At 47.5% G+C, this 23,130-nt stretch overlaps 1 protein-coding gene across 4 annotated transcripts in view; it reads left to right on the top strand.

Annotated features, from left to right (window-relative positions):
- ASB5 (ankyrin repeat and SOCS box containing 5) overlaps window positions 1-17,235 on the top strand; it is a 37,700-nt gene extending 20,465 nt beyond the window's left edge. For 2 of the 4 annotated variants that reach the window (XM_090258431.1, XM_090258433.1), the window contains 6 exons: window positions 10,705-10,784; window positions 13,066-13,173; window positions 13,850-14,000; window positions 14,109-14,243; window positions 16,099-16,290; window positions 17,074-17,235. In XM_090258431.1, the coding sequence (XP_090114557.1) occupies window positions 10,705-10,784; window positions 13,066-13,173; window positions 13,850-14,000; window positions 14,109-14,243; window positions 16,099-16,290; window positions 17,074-17,201 (794 nt within the window). In that variant the 3' untranslated portion in view covers window positions 17,202-17,235. Of the gene's footprint in view, window positions 1-2,659; window positions 2,957-6,945; window positions 7,046-10,704; window positions 10,785-13,065; window positions 13,174-13,849; window positions 14,001-14,108; window positions 14,244-16,098; window positions 16,291-17,073 lie in introns of those variants that run through there. The other 2 variants (XM_090258432.1, XM_090258434.1) reach the window with 2 other exon arrangements.
- The last annotated feature ends 5,895 nt before the right edge of the window (window positions 17,236-23,130 follow it).

Below are 23,130 nucleotides of genomic sequence, written 5' to 3' on the forward strand. Positions count from 1 at the left end.
TTGGTGCGTGGGGCCCGCGTCCCTCCAGATCCCCACCTGGAAAACGTCACTTACGCAGGCAAATGATGGCTTCCGCTTTGTTTAGCTCTTCCCAGTGTTGAATCTGCATAAACATTAGATCAAATGGGCATACAGTCACTCTTTTCATGTCCCGTATCCTTCCGACGAGGTTTACGTTTTTATTTGAGACTTTGTGGGTAATAGTAATATGCTGTCTCCCATCTATGGACTATCTCCTGGTTTTTCTCTGATATAATAGTTCAGAGTCCATTATCTTCTATGCAGTAGAATTTATCTCATTTTCCCGCGTGGTTTACCTAATACTTCTGCCCACTCGTAGGGTCCAATGATCTATGCAGTGCACTCAGCCCCATTCTGTGTCCACACTAAGAAAGGTGCTGGATTCTTCTGTAGGTTTAGAGGCTTCCCGGTGCTTTCTTACTTATGCGACCACAGACACCCAGCACTGAGTTGGTTCTATGCCAGGCACGTTCACTTCCGTGCGTGGTCTTTTAAGAAAACAAGCAGCTGAGCGTACTCAGTTGATTCCATCTTTTGTGCCCTTTTCTTTTGTAAATTAACTGCAACAGCATTTCCCTTCAATGCCATGGAGTCACTTTTAAAAATGACTTGCGTTGGACGCACTAAACATTCTTGAGAGAAGTCGGGAGCTCATCAGTGCACCTGACCGTCCGCAGGCCAGCCCTGCCCACGTCTCCGATAACTAAAGCCGGTGGCTTTCCCGCCGCTGCCCTGGAAATGCCCTGTGCCACCCCATGGGCCACAGAAGGCTCTCTTGAAGCATTCTGGGGACTGCACTGTCCACTCCTTAAACTAACGTTGTGGAATGCCCGCCATTTAAGAGGCGCCGCTGCAGCCCGTGAGCCCCCCGATGCCCAGACTCGGTTCTCGCCCTCAGAGCGCACAGCCCAGAGCAGTAGGCGGAGGGAGGAATGGGTCGCCATTCACCAGGGCTCCCAAGTTGTTTTAAGAACGAAATTGTCTCCGTTTTTACTATAACAAAATAATAGGGCAAAGCCAAAAAGCCAAGAGCTTAAAATGGACATTCCTCTTACAGACGGAAACTGGTATTTGCTTGACCTTTCCCCCCTGCCCCCCCTCTTCCTTCTGCAGGGAATAGAGCGAATCATGTTGTGGTAGGTTTGCATGGTGGCCGATGAACCTCAGAATTAGCAGCCTGATCACATTGTAAGGCGTGGAAATAATCAATCACGTTATTGTACACCTGAAGCTAGTATTGTATACCAACTCTACTTAAATTTGCAAATTTTAATAGAAGATTAGCACTTACTTTTCCTGTGTGGCTTGTAGAGGTGATCACACTCCCTATGGCCACCACGGGAGGGGGAGGCGGTGCTCCAAGAACCAGAGGTGAATGACAACAGGCAGGTATCAATGGGCAGGACTGACATCACCTAACGTCACCTGAGACCATGGCCCCCAGGCCAACAGCCTGGGCAGAACTGGTCCTACTGGGAACGTCTGGCCTCCATTGTGGTAGCCCTCCATGCCTAAAGCATGTCTGCCACGTGGGCCTCCGTGTGTTAGCCGTAGCATCTGAACCAAAGCATGTTAGAGCCAGAGAAGAGGGATCTTCTCCTGGGCTCGTCATTTTACAGAGAAGGAAACTGAGCTATGATTCAGCCACTTGCCCGGGGTCACATAGTTTGTAGGATTAGACTTAATTCAAGATAAGGAAAAAATATTCTTGGTATTCATCAGGGATAACTTGGAGGTAAATATTGGCTCTCTAACGTGGCAGAGAGTGCCTGGGAAACAATTTTACTCATGAACTGTTTTTTTTTCTCCTGCTTGTTCGATGAAGGCAATTCCCCAATAATTACTTTCCATATAAACCAACAGAAGAGAGAGTGTAAAGCATTGTAATTAAAAGAAAATAAGGGTGAGTGACAGAACATGTGACCCTTTTTCATCCAGGCGGGTCTTCCTGCGAATGCCCTGTAACGGGATCAGCGGCTCAGTTAATCCTCCGAGTCCTGTCCTGCTTCACTCAGTCACGGACAGGGTACCTTGCTCAAGTTCATGTGCCAGCAAAACATACCAGGCGCAGGTCTGGTTTTTTCCTCTCGTCCCTCCAGCTGCTCCTTCCTCTGCCTTTTACGGTGGAAAATCTCGGCAGCGCCGAAATGGCCCGCTGACGTCTTTTGGTCTAGAAGTGAGGTCCAGAAAAACCACAATTGTGAGCCATGCCTATATAAAAAAAGTGCCTGTGATTCTGTACGGAAGCCAACTCCAAACTTAGATCCTGACAAGGTGACAGCCTGAGCCAGCTGCCGGCTGACCCTAACGCACAGACGCTGTTTATTGCCGAGGACGCGGCAGAAAGGCTGACCAGCCCCAGGCCGCTGGGAGCTCTCTGGCTGCGAAGGTCCGTCCGGAGTTATTATCAGACGATTGACTTGTAAATAATTAAGGGACGCTCATGTGTTACAGACAGAGCTCTTGTTTCTGCTCTGCTTCCGACTAGGATAAGGCGTTTCACACGTCTTCTCTGGCCATGGCACACACATAGTTAACGACTTCCAGCAGCGGCAGCGTCTCCACTTTAAAAATAGAAAACGCTGCTGCATTTCTGGCCCTTCCCCCCCACACCGCACCCACCACCTATCACCCCGCTCCGAGGGTTTCCGAATCAAGGCCAATGTCGAGGCCATTCTCCACTGAGCCCAGAGGAGCTTCTGTGGAAGTGCAGAGCGAAGGAGGAAGCAGTTAGCGTTCGGCCGCCGGCACTTCTGTGGCCAGAGCACCTGCTCTGGCGGCGCCCGGCCGTGGCAGAGAGCCAAGCACACTATGCCCGCAGACAGCGCGGTGGAAAGGCACCGCGTTAAGCAGACCCTCTCCAAAAGAAGGCTAGCGGGGATAGAGGCGTGCTCTTCCACACGAGACGCTAGCTGGGCCATTCTGACCAGTCAAGGTTAGTAGAGCGGCCATGGCAAGTCTGTGGGCTCCGGAAATAAACTCTATCTTGACCTGTGTTGGCGGATACTAACTTGAACCTGGGGATGCTTCCGAGAAGGCAGATCCTGAAACGGAACGCACAGCATGGCCGAGGGCCGCGCCCTGGCTGTCCACGCTGGTGCGGAACACGCGCCTGCCCGCCCGGTCTGTGACTGTGTAGCCAGCCTGGGCCCCGGCAGCTCACCTTGCCGTTTCAGCAGGTGTTTCTAGGTGACACGGAGGCCAGGGAACATGTTAAGCAGGAGAAACCGTTGGCAAGCAATTCAGCCTGGCCATTTTGAATCATTTAAATTGGACCAGAAAGTGCAAGGGAAGTGAAGTCAAGGAAATGAGTAGAACAACTCTGTAAAAGTGCTTGACGCAAACGAGTACCTTTTATACAGGAGAACACGGAAGGCAGAAAGGACAATGGCGCAGCGCCGAGGGAAACTCCGTGAGGGAGTTAACTTCGGAGAATAGAACCTCAGTATTTATTTTGGTAAATTATCAGCATGGTTGATGATAGACTTAAGGGTTGGAAATGAAGATTCAAGGGTAAAAATAACCCTCCACTGCTCCCCCACCCCAGACTGTAAGAGCCGTATTTACTGTGTAATGGTTGCAGTCAGAAGAATATTATTTATAAATCATTATAGAATTTTAAAACATCCAAAGCATATTTTTAAGTAGGATGAAATACTAGCATTTCTTTAAAGATTGAGGCAGCAACCTGTTTCTTTTTCCTCCAAATTGTTTCCTTTTAATTACTTTTAACAATGCAATTATCAGCAAAGATTAAGAACAAATTAGCACAGATGCGAAGTGGTTAACTACAAAGAAGACCATTTAACAATTCAGCCAGTGTTTATTGAGTACATACTATGTGCTGGACTCTTACTGGGTGCTGGGAAACAATAATGAATAGTCTCAAGGTCCTGAAAGCCAAGGAGGAACACTGGCAACCAATTAGTGTAGAATAAAGAGCTTCCTGTTCCTCCTTAAGTGAAGAGTCAACTACCTAAATATGCACTTGGCCACAGGTACTAGCAATATAAGAGCTGGATGGGGTAATAAAAAATAAAAAATCAGTAAATTAATCCACCTAGATGAGTCTCACATATCTTCCATGAAGATAGATTCCAGAGGAAGTTGAAAATAAGCTATAATATTATATTAAAAATTTAATTTTATGTAAAGAAAATACAGTTTTACACAATCTTCTTTGATATAGCTTAAATATATTAAAATTATTAGAGAAGCAAAATGTCCTGTGCTTTGATTTAAAAAAGAAAATAGAAACTTAGAAAACTTTCATTAGATGTAGCTTGAAATTTTTTCCAGCACTTTTTTTTTTAACTGTGTGGTTGCCTCTCACTCGCGCCCCCAACTGGGGACCTGACGTGCAACCTAGTCATGTGCCCTGACTGGGAATCGAACCAGCGACACTTGGCTCGCAGGCCGACGCTCAATCCACTGAGCCACAGCAGCCAGGGCTTCCAGCACTTTTAATGAGACTATAAATAGGCCCAGTCTTGCTGGAGAAAACTTGATGATGTAAAACAAAATTTTAACAACTTACTCTGAGCAGATAATTAGACATATATCCAAAGATAGGAAATAATGTTGATTCCCTAAAACTGAAAGCTGTCTAAATATCATTTAATAGGGGATTAACAAAATCAATAATGATAAACGTATCTAATGAAATATTGATATATATTATAGTCATTTAAATGTTGTAGAATTATAGTTTGTGACATGGAATGTTGACCCTGTGATATCCATCAGTGGAAACAAATAGAAACAAAGCAACCTGAATAGTGTGGCTGTGTCTCGCTGTAGATAACACAGCATCTTACCTGCGAGTGGCCAGGTGAGAGCTATAGATTGGAGCGTTACCATAATGGATGTGAAAATCGTCCCTAACTTTAGACCATTCATTCCCTATCTATTGGGTTGGCCAAAAAGTCCACTTAGGGTTTGTTTGTTTTTTTCCATAAAATAAAAGGCACAATTTTCATTTTCACCGTAACTTTTTGATTTGGCTATTTTGAATGCGTTGGCTCTCTCCCGCATGGTAGAACGTTGATCGTTCTCAGTTAACGTCTCGATCTGGTTGCTGTCAACTTCAGCTGGCCTCCCCGGCTGTGGAGCCTCACGCAGCATGGAACTCTGCACACAGCCTCGACACTCGGTCAGCTACTGCACCTTCTCCGCACACAGCGTTCCAGTTGCGTTTTTACCTTCCTTGAAATAATAAAGCATAATATGCTAAAGAAGTTGCATATTTTCTTCCATCTTCAACGTTAAAATAGCTACACAAAAATTCACCCATTTTGACAAGTTTTTTTTTTTTTTTTTATTGCACGCTGATATGACAGCTGTCAAAATCATTTTGAATGAAGGTAAAGACAACCAAGTGCTACTAGAGGCATCTTAAGGAAAACAACCAAACGGACTTTTTGATCCACCCCATATTTGTGTCCCTGCAGATACAGAGGCAAGAGGACTGAGATGCACTAAGGCCGCATGACCTTAAATAAGCTAATTAGTCTGTCTTCTGTTTAGAAGACGTAATCCAAACTCAGGTGCATAGGGAAGGGGCTGCTTCCAATGGAGGGCGGGCCACACTGCCCTGTCTCAGATGTCTTTGCTTGGACGCTGAGTAGTCCGCACTCACTACAGCCCTGTGCTCTAGGTAGAAGTTCCTTCTCTTTACAGTGGAGAAGACAGGCTCAAAGGGTTAACCAGCTACCAAGGGCTCCAGAACTCACATCTGTGCTGGGACTGGAACTTGGGTCTATGTGACAATGGCCGGCCAGCAAGCTATGTCCGCAGCACCGAAGATCAGCAACGAGCCGTCTCCCCCCAGAGCAGCACTGTTGTGTGAAAACCATCTTAAAAACGCTTCCTCTTTTGTTTTGGGAGGCCACAATCTGTTGAAAATTTAGTCTTGTTTCTTGAGATAAACCACACAGTTCTTTCACTTACCTGCGTGATATTGTTTTCTGTTTGACGCATGCGCTGTCTTCTTATGAGATAACGGAAGGCTCTAGACCGTGAACGAGAAAGCCGTCTGAGTGACTTGCTTGTTCGTGTAATTCAGTAGATGTCCCTGAGGTAGGTCCCCAAGGTACAGAAAACTTTGTTGGTTTCGGACCGGGACCAGCATTATGCTGAGGGAATTTTCAGGGGGGTGATGCGAATGGAGAGAGGAGGGCAGTCTCAGTCTTTGAAGAGACAGGAGTTGGCCACACAAAACTTCCCTCCCGGTCAGTCACGCCCTCCAGAATTTACCTGGCTCCTTCCACCTGAGTCATCTGGTCACCAGAGGAGTGGACAGTAGAGGCCAGCAAATGCTTGGTGATGTTTAACTGTTTTGTGAACTTGTGAGTAGGCATGAGCCAGAAGTTGAGGCTGAAGCCCATTCCTATTTGGGGATCTCCTTTAAGAAAGGTCACATGAAGTCACACGGAGTCTTAGAAAGTGTCTGTGCAGTTGGGGGGTCTCAACTGACGTTTTATTGGCTTCACGGTAAACTCACCTCCATATGAACAAGTGTTGACTTAATATTCTCTAGCAAAGGGAACTATGAAATGTATTAACGGTTGGCACTCTGCTTCATTTTGAAGATGTCATCGTTCCTAACCTCTCTGGTGAGTCTGCAGCCCAATTCAGTGAAGGGGGCGCAGGTGGGGAGAAGTCAGGAGTTCCTGAAAAAATAAATAAAATGTTTTCGTCATAGCCAGGGGCAGAGATCAAATTGTAATACTTTTATTCCATTGCAAGGCACACACTATAAGGAGAAAAAATAAAATTAGAACCAGCAATTTCTCCGAAAGAGTGGGTATTAAGAAATGGCCACTTTGAAAATAAATCAGATTTTCAAAAGCTGTTTTTCTTTTTGAAGGTGATAGGTCATGTTACAAGAAGCTCAGGGCTCCTTAAAATGGCCGAATAGAACCAGCAAGTGACAGGTCATTTCTTTATGCTGATAAAAAGGACATGAGCCGGGTTTACCTCAGCAGCGGCTGGCTGGAGGTACCCTGGGGAGACGGCGATTTAGGTACGGGGCAGACCCTCACCAAACCGTATGTATCCAGGAACATGACTGTTTGTGCTCTAGCCATGGGGTGTTTACAGATCAGGGCAGGCTCTGTCCCTGTAAATTAAATACCAGATGTCTGGGAGCGAGTGTTGTTTCTAAATATATTCAGAGTCACCTCCTGGGTAGAGACAGGGAGACCTTAGCGGCAGGCATTTGATTAGAGTGGTCAAAGTCGAAGATACTTGGTAGAACTATTTTTACACTGAGTGATTCATCCGCGAGCGTTGACTTGAACGTTTTTAAAAATCTTGGGTACCGAAGGAGAGTCTAACAAGATTGTAAAGTGACTGAATTGTATACAGAGATGTTTGTGGTTTGGTCTTGAGAACGCTTGCCAATCTTTCTAGTGTGAAATATATTTGTATTGAAAGCCGAGATATTTAGCGCTGAGCACGTATGACTAGGACCGCGCGGTTGGCTACATTTCAGGTCCCCACGGGGAAAGCAGGGAGAGCTGAAGACTGAGCCCAGACCAGAGCTGGAACCCGAGAGCGAGCCCCGTAATTCACACCTCTCTCCAGATGCATTACAGAAACCCGTCTGAGGACTCACAGGGAAGCAGATGAGGCGGGGTTGCTGGGAGCCAAGTCAGCAGAATTCACGTTGTACAGAAAGCTTTAACTGAACAGCATGCATGCAGTGTGAATTACGCCCTTAACAAGTCGGCTTATCTCACTTGGGAAAGAAACTGCAGCCGCGTTGTTGGCTGTTGCCCTAAATACACGTGTAAGTCACCCAGTTGCTTTACATAGGCCATTAAAGTTCATAGTCAATAGAGGCTGCTATCTATGAATTCATATTAAAATCTCCCTCGTTTGTCAGTTGACGTTTAGTGGAAGGTTAGGTGTTATTTATTGGGCATGTGTATAACCCTTCCTGAGTCCTGCCCGTGGCCTGCCTGGCTGTCCTTTTCCTTGGGGGATGAGTCCTGGGATCTCGAACCCCTCCCCCACCCCACCCCCACCCCGTTTGCTCAGGTGCCTCCCATCTCAGGCTCCATCTCCCTCCCTGCTCTCCCCTGCCCACAGCTGGAAGCAATAATGACGGCAGGGCTCCCACGCAATGCAAATATTGCTAACTTTGCTGCCCCTTAAGGGGCGTCATGATAGACGAGAAAGACACGCATGCAGAATGAACCCCGAAGGCCGTTTCTGCAGGTCCCCCCAGTCCCAGCCTCTGGCTGATCGCCACGGTAGCTGACGAGGAAGGAAGAGCGCGCTGCGCTAACCACTGGGCCTCTCTGGCTTCAGCTGGCTGCCGTCAGAGCTCAGCTAAGGGTGCCGAACCTCACGAAGCCTTCGTCCAGGCAGGCACACGTGATTACTATAGATATTAAACTCACCGCTTAAGTTCAAACGTATCTAAGCATTGATCACTTAAAACCTTCTTACTTTACGGCGGCTCTGCTGATTAAACTGAACATAATGGTCTCACATCCGCAATCTGTCTGGAGAGGGGGTATTATAATCTTGTTGTTTAAATATTCACAGTGAGAGCTGACCCATGCTGTGCAGTCTGCTGAGTTTCAGTCCTCAGTCAAGTTGTTTGATGACGGGACAGATGGATGTGTGTGATTTGTAAACCATCGGATTTTATCTTGGGAGCTGGAGCTGGAAACATACGACTTCCCCAAAATACAATTGTTTATGTTGGTGACGTTTGCTTTTCATGTGGGGAGAATATAATGTTCCAATTTCTTATAAATTATTACTTTGCCACCAGATTTTGTCCTTTCAACAACTATTTATTGATGTGCAATATTAACTTCAGTTCTGCTTCTAATATATGATAAGCGCGTCGCACACTGTAAAGAGGTAACCCACAAAAGCTAAGAGCGGCAGGTCTCCTGTGAGTGGGAAATGCGAAGAATGGGTGTCTGGCGTACTAACTTTTTCGGACGAGCAGGAAATAGGACTGGATGGACATGCAAAACCAAGACAGTGCGGGGCCATGACCAGCTCCGCTCTGGAGGAAGACACGTGACTCTCTTTAAATGATTTCCTTTCTTCCCGCTCCCGTCTGCTCCGCTTTAAAGTAGAAATCACAACTGTGCGCACCGCTGAGCGGTGAGAAGGGAGACGTTGCGCGCCGGGATGAGCCGGGGGAGTGCGCAGAGCGAGCGCTCGCCCACGTCCGCGGTGATTACCGTAAACCAGCGCCACTAAGTGGAAGGAAGGCTCCCCCGCCCCCTCAGGAACTGGGGTTTTAATAAAGCCCGGGTATCATCGGTGATGGGAAGACGGATGATTGTTGACTTCTGTCCTGTGTGCCAGGCCCACGTGGTCATTTCCGGAACCGTGGGATATACGCCCCACGTTGTATTCAGGGGAATGGGTCGGCCCTCCCTGGTGGCGTGGGGAAGTTCCACAGTAAGACCGTGTCGCAGAAGCAGCGCAGCGGGTGTGGCGCTTCCCTGCCTGCAGGAATGACGATGCTGTTTGTGAAGGTCATGCCCGCCTCTGCTCCCAGCCACCTTCCTGACCTATTTAAAGAGGTCTTACGCATGCTCTTCATCAAATCTGTGTCTGACAGCAGCTCAGTGACTTTATATTACACTAGAACAGACTAGCAGTTCTTAAAAACTGTTTTTATTGGTTGCATCTTATGGATCCAAAGTGCAGGGAAGAGGCAGTAGACAAGGAGGCAGGAGCTAGCGAACACGATCCCATTCCACCGCCGAGACTTTCTCTCTGGGCGGCGTGGCGTGCATTTCTCAGCCATGGATACCCCTTAAATGAATGTTTTTCTGGTTTGCATAGTCTGTATAGTGAATCTCTTTGAAACATGCAACACGATCTCTCAGGTCCACTAAATGGAGCCAACCATACTGGTCCTGTTTCAATGACAAGAAAATCACGGTGTACCAGCCTAGTAACCTACAAGGCCACCTGGGTGGACCACTAGCGGGGGAGGCACAGGAGAGTAGGGGGTACCTTTGGGTGGTGGCGGGGTGCCCGGACGGGCTGGGAAGAGAGGAAAAGGGGTGGGCACTTTCCTAATGGGAGGGCCACAAAAAGCACATCAGTGGGGGACTTGGGGACAGGACAGGTCAGTGCTGCCCCCCCAGGGCACAGGATCGGGGGGCTTCTGTGCCACCGGCTACACCGTCAGCACTGTTTCCGACAAAGATGACAGTGTGCTCCTCCATCTGTGACACCCCTTTTGTAGGGCACGCAAGCTGGTTCCAGGCCTCAAGACTTGTAGGGGTCATCCCCTCACACCTTGGGGCAGAGGAACAGCATGGGGGTGGGGAGCATGTAGCCTTCTTCCCTAAAAGTGCCAAAAATATTAAGAGGGAGGGGGCCTGTCTGGAAAACCATGAGACAGAGGTGGGGGAGGTGTTTGTTTTGGTGGCAGATCTAGTGACCTTAATCCTCCTAGTCTTTGAAGGGTAATTCCAAAGGGTCGGGTGAGCCTGTGGAAAGTTCCAGACACAGATACCCCTGGATGTGGGGACCGCCCATCAGGATTCCTTGGAGAAGAATCCCATTTCCTGATGTATAAGCGCCTTGGTCCTCTCGTCGATGCTAAACTAGAATAGTCTATTTCACAGGAACTGACTGTCTATCAGGGTTTACTTGGGCTCAGAGATGTTCGTTTTCTTCCTTCCCCGGCAGGTTCCTGGGCAGATCGCTCGCCGCTGCACGAAGCAGCAAGCCAAGGTCGCCTCCTGGCTCTGCGGACGCTGCTATCACAGGTAAGGGATCATGCCTGCTTAACGCTGGCCCCTGCTGTCAAGCAGAGGACACGAATCGTCCAGCAGAATCAGCTCAGAAACAATAAAACCGCTTCATAATTTCTTTTCTTCTATTGATTCTAGAGAGGGGAAGGGAGGGAGAGAAAGGGGGCGGGAAGCACCCATTGTTTGCCTCCCCCACGCACCCGGACTGGGGACCCAAGCCACAACCCAGGCCTGTGCCCTGGCTGGGAATCGAACCCAAGCCCTTTCAGTTTGCAGGACGACACCCAACCTGCTGAGCCACACCCAGCAGAGCTGCTTCATAAATTGTATTCGTCTCTTTATTTTAGCTCACAACGCAGTCAAGTCTCTGGTTTCTCATTTCTCTTTGAAACGTCTTTATAAATACTTTGGTGTATAATCTTATGTCTTAGCATTTCAGATTTCTCATACAGTGTATTTGTTAACTGATAGACATATTTAAGCAAGAAATAAATGGAATTATGTATTCCTTATTAAGCATTTTAAATATACTTAGCTGCGTACAATGTGTCCAGCTTATTGCAGACTTAGTTCAGCCTAAAATATCCAAATGTATAATCAGAGCAGATGCCTAGACCAACCTTTATATGTTACGATGATCTGTCATATGTTAGGGGGGTTGCCTGTGAAAGACACAGAACAACCATTTCTACACAAGCGTGTGTGTCACACTCACCAGGACGTGCTCTGGCCGGGCCTGTGCATTTCTGAAACTTCCCAGCGGGATTCCGCTGCACACGCACATCGGGAAGTTACTGCCCTCGGGTTTCTGAGGTCAAAGAGGAGGGTGTTCTCCCCCACGGCCATGAGGGAGGAAAACCTGTGTGGCCCGGGGTGCAGAGCACCGTCCTGGGGCTGGGGTCTCCAGACCAGGCGAGCCCCCTTGTCTCATCTGTGAAGGGAAAGTTTAGAGTGAGATGCCTCCTTAGCGTCTGTCCACTTTTCTGATAACCATGTGACAATTTTGTTTGCTCATCTCGTGATGAAAAAAAAAAAAAAAAAGACTGTGAAAACATCATCAGTGTCTAAAGGGTGACCCCCTGAAAGGGTCCTGCAGGTCTTTGAGTGGCAAGAAGTCTTAGGATATTTCGTAACATGCATCTCATATCTGCAGACAAGCCAGCCAGGAGGAGTCAGGGGCTGCCTCAAAGCCCCATGGGAAAGGGAGTCCCAACCTTCCAGATGCTTCCGTCACCTGGCCACATCAGTGTGAGGCAGGCAGGAATCAGTTCTCCAGGTCTGACTGCTGGCCAGCCCTTTGGAAGCCTTGAAAGAATAATTGAAGGGATCTGTCACTTCCTAGTGACAGAGATTTAGGGTGACTATTGTCTTTCCTTCTATGAAGATTCCACGTATCCATCAGGCACTGCAGATCATGGTAATCTATAATATGTCATGGGATTTGGCCCTGAACATCTTCAATTATTATAGTGTTTAGTGTGATTGTCAACAGGCAATGAATTACCAAAAAGAGCAGAAGACAAAGAATCTCAGATCATAATATTATTTAATTATTTTAGTCTGATATCATTAGTTTAATTGGAATAAAAATCTTAAAAGCGTTTAGCTTTAATTGAATAATAAAATAAACCTTTGCTATGTATGCTGGGCACTGTAACAGGAATCGCTTTTTCATGCATCATCTCATTTAATCCTCAGGATAAAATGTAGAGGTCAGTGTCCTCATCCAATTAAAACAGTCACTGCCTTATGGAGGGGGGCTTCCAACCCGAGTGGGGCCCTGTAGGCAGAGCTCTTAACCCCAGCATGGAACCTCGTCAGACCTACTTTCTGGCAAAAATCCACAAAGCAGATGACTACAGTTTAGTGTTTTTCCTCCTGTGTGGGCTGACTGGGTAATTTTATAGCCTCCATCAAAGCAAGCAACCTGGACAATAAACAATTTTTAGCTCTACAAAACAAAACAATAAAACAGGCGGAAAACAATAGCAGCCAAAACGATTCCTAAAGAGACAGAAAAGGTAAGTAAGCAACATTTAAGTAACACTTTCAGAATCCAAAGAACAAAATACTTACAGCGATGCTGGGTGTGGACAGGGTGGTGTAAGGCAGTTACGGGGCTCGGATTTCTTGCCCGCAGACCGACTCTGGCCTTTGAACTGGCCTTTCCTGGGAAACGTACACCTGAGCGGCCTGGGGTGTCTTGATATTTTATACCACTCTTTAATGCCCGTTGTAGAGATGACTTTATATGACCTTTGGCTCACCTTTCAAAATGTATTCATGTCATATTTAGGGTTATAACGTAAACGCAGTGACCATAGACCATGTCACGCCATTGCATGAAGCCTGCCTGGGCGATCACGTGGCGTGTGCGCGGACTCTTCTGGAAGCTGGAGCTAATGTAAGTCCCTCTTGAGAACACGACCATTTTCAGAGCTACTGAGCGAGTCAAGCCGCGTTCTCTTTTGCCTCCCCCCCCCCCCCCCCCCCCCCCCCCGCCTTCTTAGATCTGCCCACGGGCCCCAGCCCTCTCTTGTTTGCGCTCGAAGGATTTCAGCCATAACACGGGACACTCTTGGGGCTGTTTCCTGCTTTCATGATTCTAAATAGCGAGAGCTGAACGTCTTGGTGCTTGTCATGGTCACGCGTCTTTTGAACAATTTTCTATAGATAAATTCTCAGGAACAGAATTTTCTATTTAGACCGCCCCCAGCGAGGTGGCCTTGTCCCCACGTACATTTCCACCGCGCTGGGTGACTTGTTTCCTAACTGAGACGCACCCGGCGTGGAATTGGTGTTTGTGCGTTTGGCCCTTGAGTACGCGTTGCCCACGATTCCTGCTCACTGTGCGGTTGCGCCCGTGACTTTTCTCCCGCAGCCTGTTTCCCGGCGCCCAGGGAAGGCGTCTCGTAGCCAGTCCCCCTTGTCCGTGTGTCTGCGCTAAATGCCCTTTGTCCCGTGTACTGCTCGCGCGTCCCCACCCTTCCTGGGAGCGGAGCGCCTGACTGTGAAAGACGCCCCGCAGGGGCTGCCGTGCGGTTCTCGGCACCTCACGCTCGGATGTCGCTTGGGTGCAGGTCAACGCGGTGACCATCGACGGCGTGAGCCCGCTGTTCAACGCGTGCGCGCAGGGCCGCGCCGGCTGCACCGCACTGCTGCTGGAGTTCGGCGCCAAGCCGCAGCTGGAGGCCTGCCTGCCGTCGCCCACGCACGAGGCCGCCAGCAAAGGTGACAGCCCAGGGCGGGGGGCCGGGGGCTGCGGGCCGCGGGCCGGCGGGGCGGGCGCGTGCGGGCGCGCAGGGCGGCCGCGGGAACCGCCTCTCCTTGCGCTTGCAGGTCACCACGAATGTCTGGAGATCCTGATCTCGTGGGGCATCGACGTGGACCAGGACATTCCTCACCTAGGGACGCCCCTGTATGCAGCCTGCGTGTCGCAGCAGTTCCACTGCATCCGGAAGCTCCTTTACGCCGGTGACTATCCTCCCGTCCCTCCTGTCGCGCCCGCGCCCGCGAACAGCCCCCCAGCTCCCCACAGCCTGCGCTCCGTTAGCCTCTGTAAAAATTCTGCCTGCACGCTGAGAATGTTCTTATTCGAAGCATCCTCACACACAGATACGTAACCAATAAAAAAAGAGCCTCCTTCTTCATCCCAAAGCTCCAAACCCTAATGACAAAGGTCTCAACACTCAGATCTTTAAGGCTGAATAGAGTGCTCCCAAATCCATATGCATCTGCGAAGCAAACCATCCAAGGAGAGTCTCCACCAACCCCAACTCATGCACATTCTCAGTGGGAACAAACTGGTTCTTCATGGCTCAGCTTTAGCCCCTGAGAAGCTTCTCCAGGCCGCTGAGACCAGAGTGCCCCGCCCCCATCTAGGGCTGGGGGCTTCCGTGGGCTGCAGGCCCGGTCCTCTCCTAGCGCAGCGCCCCTGCTGTGGCGGGCCCTTAAATACACTCAGAATGCGTAAGTGGGTGGCTGTGCCTTTCATCGCTTATGGCGACCGTTTGGCCTCTGGTATATCCTGACATCTGTAGTAACCCTTTTATGTTACTCACGACAGCTTAGCTAAATTATCCATTTCTGGCAACCAGCCTTCACCAGTTTCACTCCCACGCCTTATAAGGCTCTTTAGTGGGAGTTCTGCGCCTTGTTGGCAGATCGCTGTTTTCTAGCTAAGTTCTCCCGTAAATTGATGTGCGACCAGAAGACTTTATTCTTTATCACCTTTCTATACTTTGCTGGGACTATTTCCTTTCTGTCAACTGCTTTATACTGGGTAAAACACCCTGAACAGTGCTGTTAGTAGTAACTCTGTGTGGATTGCTCTTCTCAGGCACCGTTCTCTCATAAAGTTGATACAGCCAACCGAGTTTATGCTTCCTCCACGGAGGTTTTGTGATACAATATAATTTTTCCACTAAACATTTTACATTAGGTTAAAAATATTGAAAGCTATTACATGGATTGAAACCCGAAAGCAGCAGGAGAGCCATAAAGGGACTCTTAGAATGCACTGCTTCTTATAAACATCAGTTTGACAGGAAGTGTCAGAAAATAGAGTTGCAAAGGACTAATGCATTTTTATTGATAGACGTTTCTTGGTGTTGTAACCATTCACACACTGGCAAATGGGACTGTCATTCCTCGCAGTTTCAAGTGTTTATTCATGCACAGCATCCCACAGCCGCCGTGTGCCGGGCTTGCATGAAGGGAAAGGGCCAGGCAAGAGGTCATTTAACATGGGAGGTATTTTTAAATGTAAGCATTTAAATTTTTTTTACTTTGCATGCAGAAATACAATGTGCCTTTCCAATCAAGAAGCTCGGTGTCTTTATGTATTTATCAACTTAAACTACATGAGTGGGAAGGAACAGAAAACCCTGTATGCATTTGATCTCAGAGCTCACATATCATGGGTTTTCCAAGAAACAAAAGAGCTCTATTGCCTTAAAATAAGTGGAAAGCAGAAAAGCAATAAGCTCTTGAAGAATCCTACGAGCTATCAGTCATGGTGAATGTAGGAATCAACCCCATTGCACACTGTTTATCACACATATAATATATTGTTAACATGATTAATTTTGGAACTGTTTAAAATTAATTTTTTTATTAATAATAGTCTTAGGATACAGAAAATATTAGAAAATATGACAAATATGCACATCTCCATCCAGATGTACCAAGTTTTAAGGTAATATATGTGTACAGTAAATATGGACGAAGCCCCCCTACCGAGGGGACTGAGGCCCCCTTCGTGCCCCCCTTCCGCCCAGCCCTGAGGCAGACCCCACAACGATTGTTGTTGGTGTTCACCATCACTCAGGCGCTGACGTGCAGAAAGGCAAATACTGGGATACGCCATTGCACGCGGCCGCTCAGCAGTCCAGTGCGGAAATTGTCAACTTGCTGCTCGAGTTCGGAGCGGATATCAACGCCAAAAACACGGAGCTGCTGCGGCCTGTCGATGTCGCCACCTCCAGCAGTCTGGTGGAAAAGCTGCTGCTGCAGCGGGAAGGTGAGCGGGGCGCGGGGAGCCTTAGAGCCCGGAAATGCACCCCTGTGGCTTCTTGGCCTTTCGTTGGTGTGTGAGATAGCAGTGGCCTTAGGGCTGGAATACAGTTTGTGAAATGGACAAAAGATAATCACAATGATCTCAATTTTCTTTTCCTTTTTCATCTTACCAAAACTGTATATTCCTTGGGTTAAGTTAAATATATTCAGTTTTTGGCAATATGTAGTATGTAATTGTGTTCAGTATCTGTGGATAAATATGTACAGACGTGCCCTGTTTTATAGGGGCCAGCATGTTCCATGGTGTGTTCCAGAAACATAGTCAGGAAACATTTCCACACTTACGCTGTCTGTTCTAAAACAGGATTTCTTAAGTCTGGTCAAAACACAACAATAAAATTAGCTTTGGCTTATATAGTAAATCTGATTTGAGAGAAAAAAATTAAGAATTTCCTTCTGTGGTGCATGCCACTTCTTTGATGTATAGCTCTGTCAAAAAACAGAGTCTGTTTCTGAGGTTTTAAATGCGACGGTCATTTCATAGGCCTGCAGACGAAAATGTTGTCAAGACGTACATGGAAGATAGTTCTCAATTCGAATAAGACTTTATGAAGGCAGAACACAGGCTTATAGGAATTTCCCTAGTACAGTGGTCATACTGCCCTAGCTTGCCACAAAGCCCTGGAGTTGTGTCCTGGTTTTATGTAATGTGTCTTGCAACATACAAAACTCTGTTTTGTTTTCTTTTTTTTCATTGTAATCAATAAGCACTCCCTGTCTCCTGTAGCGACCCCCAGCCCCCTCTGCCAGCTCTGCCGGCTCTGCATCCGAAACTGCCTCGGGAGGCCACGCCTGCACCTCATCCCCCAGCTCCAGCTGCCCACCCTGCTGCAGAGTTTCCTTCAGTACCGATAAAGCTGGAGACCAAGGCCGCGGCCCTGGAACGTCGGAGGTTTCCGTGTCAGCTGCATCGTCTGTATTTCCTATTAAACTCTGCTAACGATAGGGTAGAATGCGTATGCCAGCCCCAGGGACGAAGCAAGAGAGCCATCTGAATTTGCAGTGTGCTAGCGGGTGTTGTTGTTTTAGGCATTGTTACTGTTTTTGGACGTAGTATATTTAAGGTTTCTATCTATCATCCCTGTGTACACTTTTAATGACTTAGAAGGAAAATGAGTTCTCCATTTTATGTTTTTTAGAGTGAAAAGGAAAAAGGTGAACTCTAACCAAAATTATTCACACGTGGATTGTAAAAGGTCTATCTTCTTCAAATAATGCATCCGCCTTTTAATTTGGTCATTGTAATCGGTTCTCTATTTTTGATATTAACACAAAATACGCATATGGTTTAGAAAAGAACAGCTAATATCCTGTTTGAAATAAAGCCCACTCCTCCAGGAAACCCACTGGGTTGCATGTGCACTGTTATTCTAATGTTCAAGCCGTAGAGAAAAGATAGCTCATCCCCTCCTTGCACAGGTCCTACGGGCCCCGTCGCCACCTTAACTGGCCCTGGTCCGGAAGAGGCAGGACTGAAGGTTATCACGCTTGCCCTCGCTCACCCTGAGGTGTGGAGAACAGGGTGCACCTGCTGAGGCTATTTTAAGTCCTCCTCTTTCTCGAGGGGAGCCTCTTCAGCGCTCTCCCCGGGCCTTTTACACGGGCCACTCCAGCCCGCTTCCATTTCAGAAAGTGTCAGCAGCTGGAGACACCGGAACCAGGGCGGATGGGCTTCGTATCTCCTTGATAAAGAGGCCGGGTCACACCCCAGGGAGCAGGGAGGTCCAAGGCTGTAGGACACGGACGACGCAGAATTCCTTCAACGGTGGGGTGTCACTTAGCAAAGTTAGTGATCTTAAAAACGTGCCCTGTGTAGAGACATTAACAGTGGCATTTCTAGTTCTTCTTACAGAAAGTAAGGGGTCAGCTCACGCTGTTTTGGTGAGGGGGTGTTGGATCAAAGAGGATATTACTGAAATAGTGTCCCCTGCCCGGGTAAATACTTTGTTTATTCTCTTCCATTTTAACTGTACTTGAGTGTAATATAAAACATAATAAAAACACTTTATGTCCCCTTTGTAACTTTGGGCCAGATATGAGTCTATTGTGGATTTAGAAATAAGATAATCAAGATATGTACAAGTCTGTATAGAGTAGAAAATATTTTGATGAGTTTTTAAAGTTTATCCATTTTGATAAAATAATGTATGATCACTATTTTAATAACCCAGAAGCCTAGTTTCCTTTCTTTTTAGTTCCTGGCTGACTTCCAGAGGCCCCTGTGAAATAAACCATTATTGTATATAATTCCAAAGTCACTAAGGTTGAATTAAAGAAAATTTTTGTTCAGATTTTTCAAAAATAGAAATAAGGCTGTAGCATGTTTGTTAAAATGTTTCCTGTGTAGCTGGAGCATTTCTAATGTGTCTGCTTTACTGAAATATCTGTAAAATGTCTGTAATGTCCTCATAATTTTTTTTTTATTATAGAGTAACCTTGTTAACTATAATGAGGTATCAAAACTGTTTTTTGGCAGAAAAGATCTCTCCCGCATTTTTCCTGAGTTCAAGGTACCCTCAGAATGTGGGAGCCACACACGTACCCCTCCTCACTGGTCTTGTGCCACCAAGAGAAACCTCAAACATGAACATGAAAATTGGCACGGTGCAGTTTTAGCTGGGGCCTTGTATCTCCGCTTGAGTGGGACTGTCTTATCAAGGAACTGTTCTAATTTAAATAAAGCCTGTGTTTGTTAATGTAGCCAAGTGTGCCTGTCATCCCTGGAATAAAACCCGTTTTTTCTGTTGTAATTAGTATTTGGTTTTGTAGTGGGAGGTCACTTTTTTTAACCACCAGTTTTCAAGTCTGTGAGCTAGCGGCACCGAGAGCGATGCTCAGTGACGTCGGATGATCCCTCCGTAACCTTGGAGTGGGACAGGTGTCCGGGGCAGACCAGGGACAGCTCTACAACATACACGCGCACAAGGCTGGTGGGCTCGGCATTCAGAATCTGGTCAGGTTGGCATCTCCCTGGCCGTGTAGATGCACAGATGTCCTTTTAAGTTCTGTTGTCCAGAAGGAAGGTAAACACACGCAGACACACGCACCCCTGCAGCACCCAAGGACGAATTACTTCTCAGGGACCAGAGTGCCATTCAGACACTTCGGGTGGAAAAGACACAGTGTCCTCCCCTCACAATATTTTACTGTAATGTTTCCACTGCTGTTTATCCCCCTTCTACCCCCTTCCGCCTTCGCACACCCCTGCAGTCCCCGCACTGCTGCCCACGGCCGCGAGTCCTTTTCCCTCTCTGCCGGCCCCGCCCAGAGCTGCCGGCCTGCTCCCTGTCTGTGAGTCCGTCTGTTGTGTTTCCTCACTTGACAATGTTTGAGGCATCTCTCTCAAAAGCAGGTCAGCTCTTCACACTGTTAGGTTTCAAACCATTACGCACATCCATAGCCGCTCTGCACACAGGGGTACTGCTTAAGCAAGACATTACTCCTTGCAGGAAGGACTCAATTTCATCTTCAACCACATGGTCTTGGGCAGGGGAATTGAAGGCAGAAATGTTATACTTTTAGTTACAGGCTCCCGAGGAAAAACACTTAAGGGTATTGAAGAGCATCTCACGGACTTTCTTCTCTGGCTGCGTACGTGGCCGGCCCCAGCCACAATGCTTATTTCAGTAGCCGTGGGCTCCACTCCGGTCCAGGGCCCCACACGGCGAGGGCCCCGTGCCTGGCTAACGGTCAGCGGCCATCATCTGGAAATTCTCAGTTTCAAACAATATGCCCACATTTTTGCTCTGTACCACGCTCTGCAGGTTATGTACCTGTCCCCACTCCGTTGTGACATTGTTAACTCACCAACAAATAACATCCATCTGGGGGCTTTTCTTCTCTCTGGGTAAGTCAGGCAGACCTTTCTTGTCACCTTATTCTGGGACTTAAAAGCTTACAGGAACTGGAGTGAGGAGGTACAGTCACGGGCAAAGGCAGGATTAACTTTCGCCTTGGGAAGGGGTGTAACTTCTCCCTCTATTCTCTTCCATCCTTTGTGGGAATATCACCTGCACCAAACCAAATTCCATAGGATTCAAGGGACACAGAGAAACTAGAGTAGATTGTTTGCAAGATGTCCCCAGTAATTCCACACCCCTTTGCCACATGACCTTCCCTTTCTTCCCATCAAGAGTGGGAGTCTGTTTCCACATCTCTTGAATTTGAACTGGTCCTGTTTCGTGCTGTGACTAAAAAACATGGTGGAAGTAATGTTGGATTACTTTTGAGTTTAGGCCTCTGGGGATCATAGGCCTTCTGCATCCATCTTCTTGGTAGCCCAGGCTAGTCTCCTTGAAGATGACAAACCTGGTGAACAGGCAGTACCAACTGCCAAGTGTGTGAGCAAGGCCCAAGGCCTAAGATCCAAGGGCCTCACGCATTTGCCAGTCACACTGTAGCAATTCAGTTCATTTCTATACAAACTCCCAGTGCAGATAGTTCGAAAGGTTTCATTTTAAGCCTTGGAGTATTTATGGAGGGAGAAAGATACCTGCTCCTCTTGGTGTTTTCATTGTTAAGTGACGATGGCAGACCGTTAGGGTCGTTATCAATTGTAACTGAGTTGACCATGAACTGTAATTACAATTACTGGGATGAACATTACCCAGTTTCATCTGCACAGATGGAGACATGGAGGGGCCTGGTAGATTTCAATACACTGTTGAGCAAAATGCTTCGAATATGTGCCTGGCCTGAATACAACAGAGTGCATCACCAGAGCAGGAGAGACTCCTAAGGCTCTCGGGTCCAAAATGAGCTGAAACTAATTTTAGCATCTGAGCTATTAAAATATTTAACTAAATGATTATATCTTGCAGTCTCTTTTAAGAAGTGGATTCTGACATTGAACTATAAAATAGTTAAACAGTAATTCAGGTAGTAGATGCGTTCTTACTTAAGTGTATAGTTCTACTTGTTTAAATAAAAAAGGCACTTCTGATTCATGTTTAAGTTTTTGCATCTTATGGCTATGGCTTTCAACTTGAAACGATTCTGGGGAGGCAGTATACAGAGGAAAGGTTATTTCTTCATCACCAGCTTCCTAGGAACTGGGCTGCAATCTTTATGTACAAGCACCTTTGGAAATCCACAGGCCACTGACGATGATAAAATAACGTGGAGTTCTCGAGTGAAACTCCAAGAAATTCGGCTTAAGTACCCCTGAAGGCAAAGGTAGTTCATTGCCGCAGCGAGGTGCTAAAACCAACAGATCTCAGTGAATCTGAGATCAAGGTACTGGTGTAGAATCAAACAACTCCTTAACATACGATCACACAGAAGCTTCAAACTTTTGAGAAATTTCATTCATGTACTATTGATTTATCGATCACAAAGAGAGACCAAAAATGTTTGTCAAAATTCAATGAGTAAGTATTTAAAATTTATAAGAATCCTGCATCCTGATAGCTAGGATGAATATTGAAAGAAAATATCAGAATTTGCAATAAGCCTCATCAGACTTACGTATTAAAGGAAAGTTGCAGGCTGTATTCCGCCTTTTCTCAACCCCTTCCTTGTTTATACATCCTTGTCCATCCTTTGAAATAGTAGGATCTTGGAGGGACCCAATAGTTAGCACTTCCCCTTCCTGCCCAACTTCTGACCAAACTGAAAAATGAAATGAGGGCGAGGAGATGGAAGTCATCTGTCCCCCTCAGTATGGACACAGTCTCAGCTGCAGGGCACAGCTCAGAACAGGGCAAATGCCCATCCACACGTAGCTCAAGTTCGAACTGCCCTGATTTCCCCGAAAGCTGACCCTGTGCTTCCTTCACGTTGGTGTGGCCTGACACCTTCCCGGCTACTTGGCTACGAACAACGGAGCTCAGGCAATGTGACAGCAGAAGCTTCCAGTGGCGGGTCACAATATTAAACAATGTCCCCACGCACTGGCCGGTGCGAGCCGTGCCTCGGCTGCTGACAGTCAGCGTCTCGCACTTGCCATTGGAAGGCTCCCCGTGTGAGAACACTTAGTTCCTCACGCAGCAAAATGTCCACACCCAGCAGAGCTGTGCGCGTCCTTTGACAGGTGTGAGGTCAGGAACAGGTGCTGACTTGGATGGCTGGCGGGCTGATGGAGAACTGGATGGACCTTAGAGCATCGACTATAGATTATTGTAAACTCAGTATGGAGGTAACTCCACTTCGAGCTGCTTTTGCATTTGAAATATCTTTATTGGAATCAATCAGCACTGTCCCTGGAGACTGTCCCTCTGCTAACCATCTAGAAAGCATGTTCCCCTGCTGTGTCAATCTGCAAGGACCGCCACACCAGTTTACCTGGACCAGGCAGGACCTGTACTGCATGTTCATGATCTTGCCGTTCGTCAGCTCAGTTTTCTGGCTCTGCCACCAGGTCAGCAGGGGGGCTTAACCTCCCGCACAACACCGCCCGGTCCCCTCTGTCTGGGGCAGACTGGTGACTGCGTCTGATGAGCAGCGAGAAGCAAGTTCCTTAGAGGCCAGAGTAGATGTGTATGCGCTCACGGCAGGGGACACTGATTTGCAGAAACTTCATTTCTTCAGTATGACTTTATCTCCGTGCTTTCCTTTTGATTCAGACTGGCCTCGTCCAGATCCCTGAGTCACCCGCCTCCTCCGCCCTTGCAGGTCCAGTCAGTCATCAAGCCCTCGGGACAATGAGGTGCTGGCCAACATTGCATCATCGTAGGAGCAAAGGCTTGGGTCTGCTGCCCCCAGAGACCGAGTGTCTGTCCAACTAGAGGTAACATCTCGGCCTCCGCTGTGTTTCAGCGCCAGGCCCAGAAAAGCAGCAAAAGCA

This window comes from Furipterus horrens, unplaced genomic scaffold (assembly GCF_987537825.1).
Source record: "Furipterus horrens unplaced genomic scaffold, mFurHor1.1.pri manual_scaffold_12, whole genome shotgun sequence".
In the NCBI taxonomy this organism is placed as follows: Eukaryota; Metazoa; Chordata; class Mammalia; order Chiroptera; family Furipteridae; genus Furipterus; species Furipterus horrens.